The sequence below is a fragment of the Sarcophilus harrisii genome, chromosome 6 (genome assembly GCF_902635505.1).
Source record: "Sarcophilus harrisii chromosome 6, mSarHar1.11, whole genome shotgun sequence".
Taxonomy (NCBI): domain Eukaryota; kingdom Metazoa; phylum Chordata; class Mammalia; order Dasyuromorphia; family Dasyuridae; genus Sarcophilus; species Sarcophilus harrisii.
The window spans coordinates 27,546,154-27,564,830 of record NC_045431.1 but is presented as its reverse complement, the minus strand read 5'-3'; the positions used below and the strand labels follow the sequence as shown (position 1 = coordinate 27,564,830).

General features: G+C 37.9%; 1 protein-coding gene across 4 annotated transcripts in view; it reads right to left on the bottom strand.

Annotated features, from left to right (window-relative positions):
- The window catches only part of KLHL5 (kelch like family member 5), an 87,701-nt gene that overhangs the window by 27,352 nt on the left and 41,672 nt on the right, over positions 1-18,677 (bottom strand). For 2 of the 4 annotated variants that reach the window (XM_031944265.1, XM_031944264.1), the window contains exons 2-4: positions 5,112-5,294; positions 3,610-3,746; positions 2,838-3,034 (exon numbers count right to left, since the gene is read on the bottom strand). In XM_031944265.1, coding sequence (XP_031800125.1) covers positions 2,838-3,034; positions 3,610-3,746; positions 5,112-5,254 — 477 coding nt within the window. In that variant the 5' untranslated portion in view covers positions 5,255-5,294. Of the gene's footprint in view, positions 1-2,837; positions 3,035-3,609; positions 3,747-5,111; positions 5,295-6,879; positions 6,979-17,246; positions 17,754-18,677 lie in introns of those variants that run through there. The other 2 variants (XM_023506052.2, XM_031944266.1) reach the window with 2 other exon arrangements.

Genomic DNA, 18,677 nt, shown 5'->3' with positions numbered 1-18,677 from the left:
CACATTTTATCAGGAAAAATCTTCAAAAGAACTGGTTAAAATTATGTAGCTATTTTAATTACTTATTATTTGGAGAGTATCTGAGTTTTTAAAAGTCTTCAACTTAGCATTTATTTTCTCTTCTTCCCATTTTACTCCCTCCCCCAAATAATCAAAAGAAAAAGAAGGCCCTCATAACAAATAATTCTAGTCTAGAAAAGCTACTTCTTGCTTTGGCCAAGTTAAAAACAACAACAACAAAAAAAAACCCCCAACATGTCTCATTTTGAATCTTTACTTCTATCCACTTGTCTTCTGGGAGTTGGGTAGTTTACTTCATCTTCAATCCTCCAGAATTATGGTCTGTCACTGCATTGATCAGAGTTCTCAAGCCTTTCATAATAAACTTGTTCTTGTATAAATTATTCTCCTGGTTCTGTCCACTTTATTCTGCATCTCCAAAGTCATCTGTTTTTCCATTTCTTATAATAATATATCATTATATCTTTATACCATGATTTGTTTAGCCACTCCTCAACTGATGAGCAAACTATTAGTTCTCAGTTTTTTTTGGTTATTACAGTTATCTTTTGTACATATTCAGAGCAGGAATTAAATCCAGAGATTGCCTGAGTCCCAGGTCACATGACAAAAGAATGCTTCATGATCTCCTTATTTATCATTGCAAGATCCATGCATCGCGAATATCATTTTCATACCTGAATTGACCAGAAATGCCATGGAGGTTTTATTCTTTTTGTTTTAATTGTCTTTTACAGAACAAGTAACTAGAATGCTGCAAAATGCTAGAGAGTATTAAAAAATTTTTTTAAATGGTTTTTAAGCAAATGAAATTATTTGGGGAAGTACTTTTAACTGAAGAGTTGATTTAGCTATTATATACATTTTTATGTTGTTTCCATAGTAACATTTAAAACCAAAGGATCAACCTCTGAATTACTCATTATACTAAAATTCAATTTCATGTTTCTGTTGGAATGAAATAAAACCAGAAGATGGCCTTGGGAAAAACCATCCACCACAACTAATTAGTTATGAAAATAGCTTTTAAAAATCTAACTCATTTAAATTTCATTCATGTCAAAACAGTTTTTCTCTCTAAAATAAACAGTAACCTCAATGTATACAAATATGATCTGTGTACAGAATTCCTTTCTAAGAAATAGATGTTTTGTTTATTACCCAATCAAGATGAATATTAAATGAAAAGCCAACTACTATCGGATCTGTAGGTATTTAAGATTAAAATCTTAAAAAATAAGGCAGGGAGAGAGTAGTGGTTGCAAAATATATCTGCCAAAACAATTTTCTTAAAACACGTTAAGCTAATATATTGTGCCAGTTTTTAAATTGTTACTATAGTGACACAATTTCTCGTTTCAAAATTAAGGTTTTGTGACCCATGACCCATATTCTTTGTTTCATGGTCAACTCAATTTAGTATCAGGAAATGTGAACATCTTGTTTTCAGTGGAAAGTGCCACCATTCTTCTGTATGGCATATGACTTGTAAAGAAACATTTCTGAAGACAGCAGCAGGGATTCCCCTCCAAACAACTCAAACATAATGCCTCAACTGGACTCTGTAGTGGAAGACTCTCCAGAAGACAGGTGTGAGACGCCCCTCAAGCCCAGGACAACTTGGGAGGTTGGGGGTTAAGGTCTGGCTTGGTGGGTCTCGGAGCCCAGGGCCCAGCGGGCCCTGCCAGTGGCTCGTCATTGGCAGCAGCTCTGCAGGGCTGGGGATTGGGTGCAGTGCTCGATGGCACTGTCCAAACAGCCTGTGCTGCAGTGCTAGACCTAATTAGGAGATCAAGGGATAGTAAACCTGTTAGAGTAAAAATAAAGGGAATCTATTATGTTCCATCTAATGCAAAAAACAAAACAAAACAAACAAACAAAAAAAACCCAGGGGTAATCAATTAGGATCTCAGACAAAGCAAAAATAGATTAAATTAGTAGAGATAATCGGGGAAACTACATTTTACTGGGACCAGAGATAATGAACTAATAATATTCAGTATATATGCACTAAATTGTAGAATATCTATTTTCTTAAAGGAAAAGTTAAAAGAGTTATAGGAGGAAAGAGAAAAACTATATTAGTGGGGATCCTCAACTTTCCTCTCAGAACTAGATAAATCTATTCCCCTAGCATGTGTTGACACCAGTGGCAAGCTTGACCCCCTTTCTGCTCCTTTCACATGCTGCAGTCTGGGTCTAGGAGGGTCCAGCGCCTCTCAGCCTCACCAGGCTGGAAGCATGAGTGGGCATCTGAGGCTGGGTGGAGTGTCTGGCAGCTGCCCCAACTTCCAAGTCTTTAGCCAACGGCTGACTAAGGGACCACCTAACTTGACAGCAAGGTCTCCCTCTTTGGTCCTGGGGTCAGGACTGTGATGGGGCTCTGTCCCAACCCCAAACTCCTCGAGTGTTTCTTCCTGGCAAACCAAGTGGCAGATAAAGAAGCACGTTCCCCTTTCCTCTGGAGGACCAAGCCGCATCTGGGTGAAGACTGTTAGACAAGCAGAGCTGGTCCATGACACAAGGGTTCTATTCTGAGTACCTCCCATTCATTATCAGATGCATCTCCTCTCCACCCAATTTCTCTCTGTTTATTTCTTTGTCTTCCTTTTCCCCAATCTTTTTCTTCTTTCTTGTCCACTGCTTTAAGTATATTAGGAACACCTAGAGATATTTACAGGCATGGTTACTCCTGATGGTGGAACTTAAGAGGAAAAAGAACTTACTGTTACTTGACTCGAGCTACAAGTATGACACATTTCATTTGTTTTAGACCAACAAATCTTTCCTGGACACATATTTTTATAAAAACATACCATAGTATAGTTGTGAGCCACTTTGTGCAAATCTGTACAACCTTGTGCATCAGCAAAAGAACGAATTCCAAGGCAGTTGGAGGGGTGGAGTTGTTTCATTAAGAACTTGCAACATGCTTCTACAACCTGAGACAGCTGAAGAAGGCAAGCTGTAGATAACAGGCACTCAATATTATCTTCCTTTAATTCAAGATGACCTTAATAGTGAAAAGAAATCCAGTTAATTATGAAGCCATATTAACTGCATTTAAAAACCAACAAAAACCTGAAGTTATATGCAATATTTCTAATAAGAACTCTATTTTCTCTTTGGTTATCAAATACTTTAAGGCATTCTAAAAATAAATAAAATATTGAATAGAAAAATAATTCTAGCTCCCTGGCTTCTTTGCTAAATCAGAAGATTCCATTAATGTTCCATTTTCCACAAACATTTAATTATGTAATGACCCTAATTACATAACTATTTTGTGATTTAAAAAAAATAAATGCTTATGAAACACATTTAAAAAATCTATCCTCCATTAAAAGTACATAGTTTTGTTTATTTTAAATTGGAATATCAATTAGAGGACTTTATGGCCCTTTACTGCAATATATGGAATATAATATTTCAATGTGGTAATAATAATTGAAATATAAAACTATCACATTCTATGGAATCTTCCTGATACAAGGCATGAGAGATTTAATGATAGAGTATGCTTTTTACTCAGTAATACAAATAAAATGAAGATAAATTTCTGTTAGCTGTTTCATTAAAATTTACTACCTGTATATGCATACTGAACCAAAGCCCAAAGTGAATTTGGCTCTACACCTTCCATTTTGATTTCTTCTTGTCTTGCTTCCCTTACATCATTAGTAAACATGGCAGCAAAATAATCAGACACAGCAGAGAGTACCAATCTAAGAATACATTAGGAGAAAAGAAAAAAAATCAATCACCTTTTTCAAGCTAATATCCATTACTAAATACTTCTATTGAAAAAATCCTTTGAAAGTATATTATTCTGGGGGATTCATTTTAAATTTAACAACTGCTTCATGATTCAGTTCCCCCTTTTGAATAATAAATTTAACATTACTGACACTACATTTTTTGCTGAGGTAAAAGATTTCTTTCAGTGTGTAAATCTATCTGTAATCACCAAAAGGAAAAAAAAATACCACAAAGAAGATTAAATCAATTACAATAACAAATGAAACTGGGAAACAATCCTGGGGTATTTTAAAATAAAAAAAAAAATCAGTGTTTCATTTAAAATGTGTTTTAGAAATACATTGTTAGAGATAGTAAACAAAGGGCAGAACATTTTAGGATAGACTTAATTTAAAATATTAAAGAACTAGTATTTTACTTTTTTATTGTTTGTATTTTTCCATTCCAAGCATATGTCATGTAATGTCACTGTTTAAATAACACTGTTGGGATGAAATAAACATAGCCCATCAGTATAGTTGGGAAGGCCCTTTGTAACATCATTTAGTTGATTATCTCTTTATTGTCCCTTGCCATTGAAATGCCTTCTTTTCATATTATTTTCATAAAATCATTTAATGACAATATATAAAATATAGCTATTAGATATCTGACTTTTAAAATGAAAATCAGTCATAACACTAGAAGTTTTGAAGGTACTAACAATTAAGAAACTTGGCTAGTTCCTTCACTTGTGTGATAGTGGGCCCTAAAGTTCAATAAATTTTAGCTTTCTCACTTGTAAAATGAGAGAATTGGACTAGATGATTTTTTAACATTCCTTGAAGTATAAAAATCTTTTCCCTCTGATGACTCAGCAACTTTGTTACCTTGAAATAAATTACATAAGAATGACTTCATGCGATCAATGCTTTGAATAATCTTTTTCTTGAAATTTCTTAAAATTTTTTAAAATTTCAAATCATTGCTGAAACATAGCTACCTGGTAAAGGCAAGTAGTTATAATCCTGACATTTGGAAAACTTGGTAGTGCATGTTGTCAGCTATTCCAAAGACACTCCAATTGCCATGATCTATCTTCACTCTATCTTAGCTACACACAGGGATGGTGATATCCTTGATTTTATCATCCACAAGGGCTCTATGTGTGTGTGACAATTTAACAGTTTTGACAAGTTTTTCATGAAGAAAATGAAAATTTTTCAGACTATACAAGATTTTACATGAATTAGGAGGTGAACAGTTGTCACAGAGATTTTTAAAGTGCATATTTAAAACAGACATCTGATTAAAAACATTTTCTAAAAAAAATAATTTTTAAAAAATTGTACCTGTGAGCTGGAATCCTTCGATCACCAGCAACTAAAATCACATCACATAACTGTTTGTGTCTCAAATAATTTTCCATCTTTTTAAATGTTTGTTCAGCATGGTTAAGAGCCTGGAAAAATTCATCCGATGAACACGGTTCCATGTTATGGCAAGATGACAATGTCTGACTGCTGTTAGAGGTCCTTAAAAAAATACAGAATATAACTGGCTTGAAATGTCACAATCATATCTACACATACACACACACAATCCCAAACCAGGAGGCCCACTGAAATTTTAAAAAAAGCATTAAATAATCTATATTCCTGGCCATTTCCTCACTATACTTGCTTACTTTTAATATACATCATCCTTATCTCCCTCCCCCCCCACCCCAGGATGGTTCTGATATGTGAACTTTTAGTTTACTTTACCCAGAACCAGGTTACCTCCATTCTACTTCCAAGATATCTCCAAAAAATATTGCCTGTTCTTTGGACACTGAAACCTTAGGCTTGGCTCTGATAGGTGAATTTTCACTTTTTCAAACCAGGCCTCCACATGCCCCTGGTCATCTCCCCTGTGTGAATATCCCCATTCTTACTACATCCACTATCTCCCTCAACTTCAGTTATCATTGAACTTGTCATCCTTTGAGATAGGTTCATTTGTACATTTGTACACCTTTATTCACTTGTACTATAGCCATCTGAATATTCCTAACTCTAATTAAATCAAGCAATTGTAGACCTAAAAGAGGTCGGTCATCTAGAGTCTATTCATTTGTCTCACAGCAGGGAGGCAACTAAATTAATTCAGAAAAATAAATACAGGTGGGCCCTAAATTATAAATTGCTTTGTCCAAAAAGTTCATTTTATCCATTTATAACTTAGACGAAATGTTATAATAGAAGCAATACGATAAATGGTATTTAAATTTCCAGGTCAGTCCATAAAAACTCCACTTAATTTGTAAATTTAGTCTCCATTACACATAAAATGCAAAAAACTGGAAAAATAAATTTGGAGTTGTAAAGATAACCATCATTTGTAAGGCAACGGTCACTTTAATTCTTCATGGTTTTTACAAATTGAGGAGTATCAAATGATCAATTAAAGGTATGTTCATTTAATGGGCATTTAACAAACATCTATTGTTTGTGTGCTCAGAATTACATCTGCCTTAACCATGGCAAAGGTTTCTGGTAGTTTCCAAAGTCACTCAACTCCCAGAAACGAAAACTATTAGAATGAGAACTGTATACAAAAAGTAATACATACTAAAATATTTCTAGAAACCCTTAAAACACTGAGGAAAAAATTAGTATATTCAGGGTGAGAACTATGTACTAAAAGGAACAGATGTGTGTATATATATATATATATGTATATAAAACATCTTTTATACTACAATTATATATAACATGCAAACCAAAATATTTCCAAAAACCCTTAAAATATCGAGGAAAAATATAAATAAATTACATCAGAAATTTCCCAGTGTTTTTTTGGTATGTATAAAACGGACACTTTATATTATAGTATGCATTATATTTATATTAAACTTGTTTCTCTGAGTACTTTTTAAATAGCACATGAAAAGTCAGCATCGATTTGGATAAAGGCGTTAATTACGCGCTCACTGAATCGGGAGACGGCACAAAAAGAGAAGGAGCTAAGGCGCCGGACGATAGAATCAGGACCCCAAAAGCTCCTGAGAAGCTGGAACATCGGGCCCAATCAAATAAAACGCAATTCCTTTGGGATTATCGATGTAAAACTACATACTTGGAGAGGAAAAAGATAAATCTCGAAACGACCAGGGCAGGCCGGGCAGGCTTTGGGGGACTCGCGCTTCAATGGGACCCAGCAGAGACGCGGAGCCCAAAGGCTGGTGCGGTGCCGGGCGCCACGCGGAGGGGCGGGGCTTCCCGGAGAGGCGGGGCTTCCCGGAGAGGAAGGGCAGAGCTAGCAACCACCCTGTCACGTGACTTGGGTGAGACCCGCTTAAGGCCTGAAGGCAGGCACGTGGGACCAGGGACGGCACACAGGAGGGGGAGGGGCTGGCTCCCTGGGGAACCACGTGCCTCCGCCAAGGGCCCCGGCTCGGGCGCAGACACCGAGGGAGGTGGAGGGAGGCCCGGCGGGCTGAGGCCCCCCCGGGCTGAGGCCCCCCCCGGGCTGAGGCCCCCCCCGGGCTGAGGCCCCCCCCGGGCTGAGGCCCCCCCCGGCAGGAGGGCAGTCCCGCAGCCCCAGCAGGGGGCCCCGGGAACAGGGAGCCGGCCCGGGGCCACAGATCACCTTCGTTCTGCGGGCGCCTCAGAGGGCGGAACGGGCAGAGAGACACGTGTAACGTGAATGGCGAGAACACCCGCCCATCCCCCCAGGTGCGGAGGCACAGCCGGACGCCCGTCGGGATCCCTTCTGGGCGCAGGCTCCCAGCCGGCCAATGGCCCATCTCCCAACCTCCGAATCCGGGAGCCTGTGACCGAAGCGTGAATCCCGGGGCTTCCGTCGGTTTGCTCAGCTGCAAAAGGCCGGCACTGGCCTGGATCGCCCTTAAAGTTCCTTCTAACGCAATCTCTGAGTCTAGGAAGGCGTCAGTAAATGACTGAAAATCCAGGGTTGAAAGAAAAAACAAAATGAAGAGTTTATACAATCAAACTATGAATAAATAAATACATTTAAAACAAATGTAATCAGGAGCATCTTGATCAAATTACACTCAACTCTCACATAAAAAGCATCCTGATTATGAGTTATTTTTATTATTGTTAATAGTAAAATTAATTTAGAAATAATTTATTATTTTTAGCAAAGGTAATTATTGAGATTTTTATACATACTGAATAGCCTCACAATACAAATTTAAAATATGCAATTGGTAAACATTTAATTTATGTTAATTATGAAACTTGGCGACTATATCTCCATATAGAGCATGCAAAAGTAATTTGGGCTTCTGTTATTATAATACCTAATAAAATGATGCCATGCATTTGTGGTCTAAGTGAAAAGATCCAGACAAAGGTTTCCATCACATTAGATGGTACTTTATTAAAGATATTTGGAAGAACATGAAGGATAAGAAGGAATAGAAAAGTTGCGATATTCACCAGTGGAAGGAGAGCCCATACTCATAAAATCACATAGGAAGTGGCAACAACGGCACTAATATTTCTGATATTTTTACTTGTTTTCTAAGTAGAAGCAGTTTTAAAAGATAAAGTTTCACATGCTATCTATCATTTGCTAAGCGAACACATTCTCTGTTTGTGACAATTAATTAAGGATTTTCCTGTTTCTTTTACCAGTGGCTTCTGTGTGCATGATATGCTTATATATCAGACTAGTGTTGTGCTACTGGAGCTTCCTCCAATTCATCTTTTTTTCTTCCTGGCTTCAACCTAGACCCATTAAAAAAAAAAATCCATTGTTAATATATAATCCTATTCCTAAATTTCACAACCTTATCTATGCCCTCTCTATTTGCCTTTGGCTCCTTAAATGCATCTCTCCAAACTTTCTGATCCAATAAGAATAACAGCTAACATTAGTACTTGCTATGTGTCAGGTACAAGTATTTTAGTATTTTACAATTATCACCTCATTTATCCTCACAAACCCAATAGAGGTAGGTGCTAATTCTTATCCCCATTTTACAGATGAGGGAAACTGAGGCAAAGGGAGATTAAATGACTTGCCCAGGGCCACACAGTAAATTGCTGAGGTTGGATTTGAACTCGGCTCTTCCAGACCCCAGGCTCCATCCATTACACCACATAGTTGCTCCTGCAGTCATTGGGGCCTTAGCTGCTGCCTTGTGCCAGTCTAAAGTTCATAACAACCATTCTCAGAATATGGAGCTTGTTGGGCAGGACAAAGAAATAGGATGGACAGATTATCACTCTATGGGATTACCCAAACACCTGTAGGTTTTCTTTGATGGAAACTCAAAATTCATTATATATGCCTATAAAACCAAAACAGATATAACAAGAGGTTTCAGAATTTGTGGGGACTCGGGTAAGAATTCATCTTTATCTTCATTTTCTAGAGCAAATACTAGAAAATACTATCTACTTAAGTTTCCAAAAGCATTCAAAATACTGCTGAAATGTCTGCTTATATTTACATATAAAACTGTGTATATTACATGCCTATTATAGGAGGCCTCAGGGCAGAGATTATGAGAATGAACAACAAAAAGCCATGTAAGTGGCACATATTTCCAGCTGGAAAAGCAGATGTTAAAACTTGGGATATTATGTCTCAGCCTTGACCTTCAGGCCAGGCCCTTGTGGGGATGGCAGCAAAGGTGGCCCCCCCACTTCAGTACTTTTCCTCTTGAAGGCTATACTAGTGCTATATTGCCCCAGGGACCCTCAGGGGTGATGCATGGCTCAGGCCAGAAGCAGGCCCAGAAAACCCTGCTATTCTCAAGACTCTGGGCTTCCGGGTTCTAGGGCCGGAGCTGGCAGTGATGATATTCTGCCTTGACTAGGACACAACATCTTCGTTCTCTCCCTCCGGGTACCTTGTTGCTGTGGTTACCCTTTGACTTATTGATGATGAGCTGGTGATTTCTGCATTATGGAAAAGAAAATAACATCATGTGGTCAGATTCTTTGGCCTCTGGGTCCATATATTCTGTTGCTTCTTCTCTCTTCCCTTCCCTTCCTTTCTCTCAACTACTTTAGATGTAATGAATGAGCCTTTTAAAGAATGCTTGCGATGACTTCATTCTTGAACATCCTTTTTTTTTTCCTTTTATGGTTAAGCTCAGATCTGCTGTTAGGTCACCTTCGGTTGCAAGTGGAGCTCCATTGCTCTACGGAACACAATATTCCATTCTCTTCTACGATTTTCACTGGGTGCTGAATAGGCATATTAAATTTTCCTTTATACTTGAAGGTCTTTCTCTTGGTCACTTGAAAATATTGTTTTTTTCTCAATGGAATTGTTAAATTAAACATATCTGGGAGTTTGTAGCCCTGGGTTTTTTCCTACAAGGATTCCTTTTGACTGGCATTTTGTTTTCTGTGTTTAGAAGTTCTAGGCAGTTTTCTTATATTATTTCTTGCATTATGATGTTCAAGTCTTTTGGCTTGTAGATCAATGTAATACAATAGGTCTGGTATTTCTACAGGTAAATATGCCCTGCCTGCCTCATCCTCAAAAAACTCTCACTGATCCTTCCATCCCTGATAATCATCATCTTATATCTCTTCTGTCCTTTGTGACTAAAGTCCTTGAGAAAGCCATCGATTTCCTCTCCTTTCACTCTTAAACACTCTACAATTAAACTTCTGATCTCATTATTCAACTGAAACTGCTCTCTCCAAAACTACCACAAATCTTTTAATTACCAAATCCAATGACCTTTTCCCAACATTCATTCTTCCCGACCTTTCTGTAGTCTGTGACATTATAAATTACCCACTTCTCTTTGAAACTTTTTCCTTTCTAGGTTTTCAGGACACCATTTGTTCCTGGTTCTCCTACCACCTCTTTCAAACATTCCTTTTCAGTCTCCTTAACTAAACCCATTTACTTAGATCATGACCTCTAAAAGTAGCTGTTCCAAAGGGTTCTGTCCTAGGTCCTCTTCTTATATCCATTTATACTACTCTTCTCTGGTGATTTCATCAGTTCATTAATGATCATCTCTAATGTAGACTCTCAAATATATTTAACCAATCCTAACTTGAACTGTTGGAACTTCTAGTCTAGCACCTCAGATTGAATGTCCAGTAGACATCTTAAATTCAACATATCCAACAGTGAACTCATTTTCTTTTCTCATAAACTCTCCTCTACCTACCTCCTAATTTCTGGAGAAGGCCATGTCATCTTTCCTAGTCCCTCAGGCTCACAAAGCTCACATCCCCACCACCTGTATCCCAGCAGTGGCCAAGGCTACTGAGTTGATCTTGGCAACATCTCCTGAGTAGTCCCATTTCTCCCCTTGGTCATGGCCACTGCTTTGTTGCAAGCCCCCAACATCTCACACCTGAACTACGTAATAGATTGTCCATGAGTTTACCTGCCATGAGTCTCTCCACAGTCCGATCTATCCTCCATTAACCATGAAATAATCTTCCAAAATCACAGATTCTATCATGTCACCAGCCTACTTAATAAACCCCAGGTGTTCCCTATCACTTCTGGGTTCAGTCAAAGCCCTCTATGGCCTAGTCTCCACCTTTTCAGCCCCCTTCCACCTCACTTCCCTCCCAGGTATTCTTCTGCAACACCAGTCTCCTTGCTGCTTCCCCCTGAGACATTTTCTCTGGCTGTATTCCATACCTGGAATTTTCTCCTTCTTGGTTTCCTTCCAATTTCAGCTAAAATTTCCAGCCCTTCATTTGAGCACTTTGCCTGTTGACCACATCCAGCCTATCCCGTTAAAGCCTGCTTTTCTGCCTCTACTGGCTCGTTGCCTTCTCTGTCAGACTGTGAGCTCCTTGAGGGGCCGGAGCTATCCGCTGCCCGCTTCCAGACTGGTCATGTCAATGTATTTGCATTCCCAACCAGCAATCCTCTCAGCAGGCTGCTCTACCTTACAAATGAGGAATTAATTACACAGGAGGGCGGGAATAAAGGGTTCCATCAAGGAAAAAGCAGATCTGTAAGAAATAAGAGGCCAGGTATGCAAATGGCATAAAGTATCACCAATGAACCCACCATATATACGGGCAGACCTTGTTTTACTTTGTTACCCTTTGCAGATATTATGCTTTTTAGAAGTTGAAGGTTTGTGGCAACCCCGTATTAGGAAAGTCTATTGGTGCCATTTTCCCAACAGTATTGCTCACATCATGTCCTGTTACCTGTGTTGTGAATTTTGGAAATTCTCACAATATTTCAAACTTTTTCATTATTATTGTATCTGCTACAGTATAATCTGTGATCAGTGGTTTTTGATGTTACCATTTTAATGATTTTGGGGTTCCAAGGACCCCACTTATGATGGCAAACTTAACAAATGCTGTTGATTCTGCTTGCTCCACCAACTGGCTGTTCGTCTCTCTCTTTTTTAGGCCTTTCTATTCCTAGAGGAACAACAATACTGAAGTTAGGCCAATACATAACCCCACTATTGTGTACTTAGTAGACGATGGCATATATAAACATAACTTTATGTACTAGGGAACCAAAAAATTTGTAAGACTTTCTTTGCTGTGATATTTACTTTGTCATGGTAGCCTGGAACCAAACCCACAATGTCTCCAAGGTACGCTGTATTTCACCGATACCCATGTAATGCCGGACGATGTGAGAAAGATCCTCTAGAACACTGGGTGTTCTCAATGATGGCAATTTTATGGAAGGACATAGATAATTTAGAATGGGCAGGTATGGCTGGGTTGTAATTTCCTTTGTTGGAGGGAATATTCACATTAATGAGATCATGGATCCATTGGAATATTGGAATACTACTAAAAACCATTTAGATTACAGAAGTCCAATAGAGTATATGAGGAGTTCTCGTCTTAAAAATCCAGAATTCTATTTTCTTCAAAGTAGGAATCTAACTCTGATTCCTATCATGATATATTATACAGGTCCCTAGGATGACACTGCATCTCCTTAGGAAGGAGAACCAAGAATCACTGTCTATTTATGGTTACTATGATTTTTTTTTTAGGGGGATATATTCTATGGCATTAAATTAGGGCTGTTTTGAATTTAGCTAACTCATACCCTAATAAAGACACCGGGGAGACACCAGATATGAATAACTGGAGGAGGAACACTGGATAGAAGCAAAACGAGCTACAGAGATATGACTTTTGGAGGTGCGCCCAAGACTGAACACGAGTTCAGACCCAAGCCAGGCCAGAAGTTCCACCCAAAAACGTACCCCCTCTCCTACCCATATCCCCAGGATTAGGAGTAAAGTTGAGGCTAGAATCTTTCCTTAGCTAGCATGCAACAATATATCATTATTCCTCTGTGTGGTTGAGAATAAACACAATGCAAAGAAAGAAGGTAAGACCCAAAGATCTTCCTGGCTTGCGCCTTTTTTGCAGATTCAGACTCTCAAACCGGTCTACGCTCTCCGCCAGGTGGGCACTGCTGCCAGTACTGCCCATGAGGTCCAGATCTACCCATCCTGGGAGATTCTTCCCCAGGGACAGGCAGGAAAGGGCCATAAGTCTCCTTGTAATGGCCAGCACCTGCAAGGCCCAGCACAGCAAGTATTTGTTTTCTGTGGAGATGAATTGAATTTTGCGACCTTGGGCAAAAACCAAGGAAGCTCTGGGTGGCTGAGCCTTCCCATCTCTTAGATAGCGTAATGTCTGTCCCGCTACTTCTCCATTGTTCTGAGGGTCTCGTGATACATGTGAAAATGCACCCAAGGAGCATTATTCACACTAGTGCTGGAGGTGTCTTGGTTGCAGAATAATGGCGTCTCTCCCCCCATCTTCTCATATTACTTAGACCAGTTGGCCCAAGCCCGGCATTAAGTAAGTGACATTTCTTAGAAGACAACCAATTACACACAAATGCTCGAGACTTCATCTGAAAAAGCCACAACAACAAACCAGGATCCCACTTCCCAGCTCTCCAGGCCACACTGACTGTGGGACAGATGGAGTGCAGGACAGTCAGCGCTTCCAACGGCCTGTGTGAGAATGGGCTCGACAGTGGTTGAAGGTGGACCCCCAAGAGATCTGCTCAACCAATCAAATGATAATGGAAAGGAAGGGGATGCCCCATAAAAACTCTCCTCCTGAAACAGGCTGGAGACCCAGGCTCCTGGCTGCCCAGAGTCACCACATGGGCTTCTCCCTGGATTAGGGAGCCACCTTTACACGGCACCGGTGACATACACACTTATGTCTAAGGTACACCCCACTGGGTGAGAGTCTTATTTAAACAGTGGAGAGACTTCAGCTCCCAGCTGTGTGAGGCAGGGCAAGCTGCTGGCCTCAGTTACTTCCTCTGTAAAATGGGGATAATGATAGCATCTGCTTTATAGGGCTATTGTGAGATCCATGAGATCATATTTTTAAAGCCCTTAGCCCAATACCTGGCACACTCTTGCTACTGTTATTATCATTATTATTAACTTTTTAAGGGGGGAAATGGTGTCTTTTTCATCCTTGTGATAGTACAGTATCTCTCAAATATTTATTAAATGGAGTGCTTTTAACATATAAGAAAAATTATGAGAAGCTAGATGACACATCATATATATGTAAAAATGACCTTTTCTAAGTCTAAGATGAAGAAATATAAGATTTTTAAAATTAATTGTAGAAGAAATAACACAAATCACAAAGAAGAACTGATTGACCAACTGAAAAATAACCAAAGGCCATAAACAAAAAAATTCTCCAAAAAAAAAAAAAAAAGAAAAAAAGGATTTGCAAATTATTAACAAACTTATGAAAGACTGCTTCAAAATACCAACAATAAGAGAAATATAAACTGAAACAACTATGAAAGCTTCATTTTTCAACAATTTGATTAAATCCAGCAGATTGATTAAAATGAGGGATGGAAATAGTCAATGTTGGAAGGGCTGTGGCAAGATAGGTACACTAATAACTGTTGCTGAAGCTGTGTATTGATTTAACTAGATAAGAAAACCCATTAAAACCATTTAAAATACTAAGAAAAAAAGTGATCAAAATATCTCTTCCTTTTTGACCTAGAGATTTCACTTGTAGAAATATATTCTCAGAAAGGCGTAGAAGAAAAAAGGCCTATCATAAACTGAAATATATACAGTAGTACTTTTTTGCAATAGAAAATAGAAATAAAATGGTATATAAGAGAATATAACCCATCATTTTTTTCCCAAAAGAAACAATTGATTTGAAGAATTCATAAAAGTATGAGAAGACTTGCATGAAACATTATGAAGTGAAATAAGCAGATATAGAAAAACAATAAATATAGTGATTAAGAAAATGTAAACAAAAAGAAAAATGAAGCTGTTTAATTATACTAACTATTGGTCCCAGAGAAGAATGCATTTCCCTCCATTTGTTGAAGAAGTAGAAACTATGGATATACAGTGTTGTATATTATTTCAAATATGATTAATTTTTCAATTAGCTTTATTTATTTATTTATTTTTCACAAAGACAGGCTCACAAAATAGGGTAAAGAATACAGTTGAAAAATAATGATTTTAAAAAGGTACAACAAAACTATGACTCAAAAAAGTAAAGAAGGATATTTCAATTATCTTATTTTTGAGAAAGTACAGTTCAAACCTCCCCTCAGCATTTTATTTATAAAAGTGAACAAGATTCTTCCTGCCTGTGATTCACTTATTCCATATTTATTTACCTAATCCTTGTTTTTTTTTAAATTAATACATTAAAATTTTTGTTTTACATGATTCCCTTTTTAAATGGTTCTTTTTTTGTTTCTCTACTTTTTCTTCACAAATCAAAATGTCTGGCTTATTCTTTAAATAATTCATTCACCAATCTCTCAGAAAGAGGTGACTATTTTTATATCATTCTAAGAATATACCAATAAGATGATTTTTCATTACAGCAGAAGTTAATTAGGTGTCATATTAACTATGGCAACTATTTTTTACGGGGAGAGAGAAAAATCATCACATCTGTTCAAATATATGTACATATGAAACACAATCCTTCTCAAAAAGAAGTTACATATTAAAAAGGTTTTTCCAGCTACAATGACAGATATGCTTCCTTGATTTGTAAGCAGTGGCTTGAAAATTCTTAAAAATGTTTTTCATTACATCTTAATGGCATACTATGTTATTTTCTAAATAGAGAACTGTCATTTGATTTTGGAAACAAAAAGATCAACTATGAATACTACCCCTTCATTAAATAAATTATTCTCTATAATATAGTAAGTTTCTAAAAGGAACAGAAAACATTAAAACTATATTAACTCTATTGCTCTGTCTCTAAATTATCAGTAACACTTTGACCCGATGGATAAATGTTTTACATAACATTAAGTGATTGAATTCATTTAAGAAAAAATACCTGTCTGCTTATGCAAAAATATAATGCCCTTTTCTCTTTTAAGTTCAAATGATTTAAAAGTACAAATAATTATAATTCAGTAGTGCACGAAACCATCAGCACATACAAACGTGCTGCAAAAAATCCTTATTCTATCATTATAATAAAGAGATGCTAAAAAAAAAAAAGCCAAACAGCTTATTTTCTACCAGTTCCTTAACATTCCTTTTGCAATGACAGTCAATATATATTCTAGACAAGTTTTATGAAAATCCAAAAAAGGAATGTCTGAATTAAGATGCATTAGAGATATATCTTAATCTTTTACTTAATTACAGAATCTTAATTACATCTTTCATGGATGACTTTAAGAAAAACATTCTGAAGGCATAATCAAGATTTTAGGGAGCAAATGAAAGGAACAGCAAAGACTCTGATCCCTATCCCTTTTCTCCTTCCCGTTTCATTTTCCTTTTAACCCCTTTTTTGTTCATTTTCCCCTTTCTTGTTCTCTTCCCAACATCTGATAAGCTATCTTCCTAATACTCTCTTAAATACGAAAATGTCACATTCCACTCAATAATTAGCTGCAAATTGCATTGAAAAAAATGTACCATGCATTAGTAGCTGTCATCTTGGGAAGAGACATGTTACTATATTCTGTATCATCTATGGAGCTACACATAGGACAAAGAGAGCTTTACAGAATGAAAATATTATTGAGAAATATAATCCTAATAAAATGACATCTCTAACCTTTCATTTTCATAGAAATTAAAAATTGGTCACATGGACTTCTTATGATTGTAGAATGTAATAGGTGGTACAAATTTAAAGCATCTTATCTATAAAAATGCCACTTTAAATTTTCAAGGCATTGACAAATGCCTTGTTAATTGTTATGGATATGAGTCAGATGCAATCTATAAAGATGTTTCAAAACATGCATGCTGTATATACAGATTATTAAATAAATGAATATAATATCTGCTTCCTTCATAATTTTACTGGGAAATATCACATTTTAATGCCATATTTATTTGTCCTATCCAAAAGCTGTATGTTTTGGTCAATTCAGCATTATGTTTTTTTTTCTATAACAGACATAAGAAATAATAAATGCTAAAGTATTTTAAAACGTTAGCAAATAGCAACTTTTAACATAAGAAAATAAGCATTAACCTGCATGAACTGGTGTCAGATTCGTTTTCTTCTTCACTAGTTCCATCATCTACTTCTGGTCTATCAAGCCAATGTGCACCTTCACAATCTTCCGTCGTAAACTCAAATGCAGGGACTTCAGAGGTAGATGCCATTGGCCAAGAAGGTGAATTCTGAAAATCTAGTTGGCCGGACCTTCGGTACCCGATTGAAGCCAATGGTAACTGTAGGCTACATGGATCTAAAAACTTTCTGTCACCGTTTGTTCCGTTTTGTCCTCGATTCCAGAAATCTCCCTGTTGGCTGTCACTGGTAGAATTAGGAGATGATGCCTGATGGCCAAACCATCTCCATCTGATTTTTAAAATCTGCTTCACATCAAACTCTTTACGAGAACCAGACATCCTCAGAAAAAAGCAAGTGATCGTCTAGGCAACAGGACAAGAAGCAGTGCACATAAAAGATTTGTGCATCCAACCAAGACAAGAAAAGCACATGCTCTGCTGTCTACCGCAAGCAGATCTGGAGGAAAACAAATTTCATTCACATATGAATTTGAATTCACTTTCATAACACTCTTATGATGCTACAAAGAACAAAGGATAATGAAAAAAGGGCAGAGAGGGAGAGAGCAAGAGAGAGCGACGAGGTAGGGCAGTCCCAGTCAGGCAAAGAAAACTCTCCGGAGCCCATCTCGGAAAAGCCAAGGCATTTTCTCTTACTCTCCTCTTCAATGCTGACCATTAGCTTCCCAAACACTGACAGCATTCATTAAAATCCTTTCAAATGCAGAACACCAGCTCCCTTTCTTAAACCACAGAGACAGAGAGCACAATTCCTATGATGTATCTCAATCTCCACAGCTTTCTCTGTTAACTCTTTTATTGCTGACACAGGAAATTTATTTGACAGTCATTTCCCTTATAGGGACCAGTAACTTTGATAAAGTCACAGTATTCCGAATGCTTTCAGGTGAGAGGATTTAAAGCCGGCAGGTACCTTGGAAACCCTTCACAGACAAAGAAACTGAGGCCCACCAAGGCTGTGACTGGTTTTTATAAAAAATCACCACAATCACCATCGCAGGCTGGGTCATTGAGGGAGAGGCCATCACGGATCAGGGTATCATGGACATCGCAGGCGGGACCATAGCGGGTGAGCACATCGGGTCTAAGAGCAGCAGGGCCAGACAAGGTCACCTGCCCAGCTCTCTCCTCTAGCTTGGCGGCAGAGGGTTCGAAAAGTCCAATACAGATGATTCTACATCAGGGGGACCAATGGACTAAATGCTGCCCAGACAGGTCTCGCACTACCTTTGGGACTCTGGACAAGTCACTTCCCTGTGGGTCTCAGTCTGGGTCATACAGAGGCATCAAGAGTTGGGTGTGACTGAAGTGACTCCACAGCAAGGAGAGGGAGTCACTGTCACTTATTGGGGGGATGGGGTAGGGG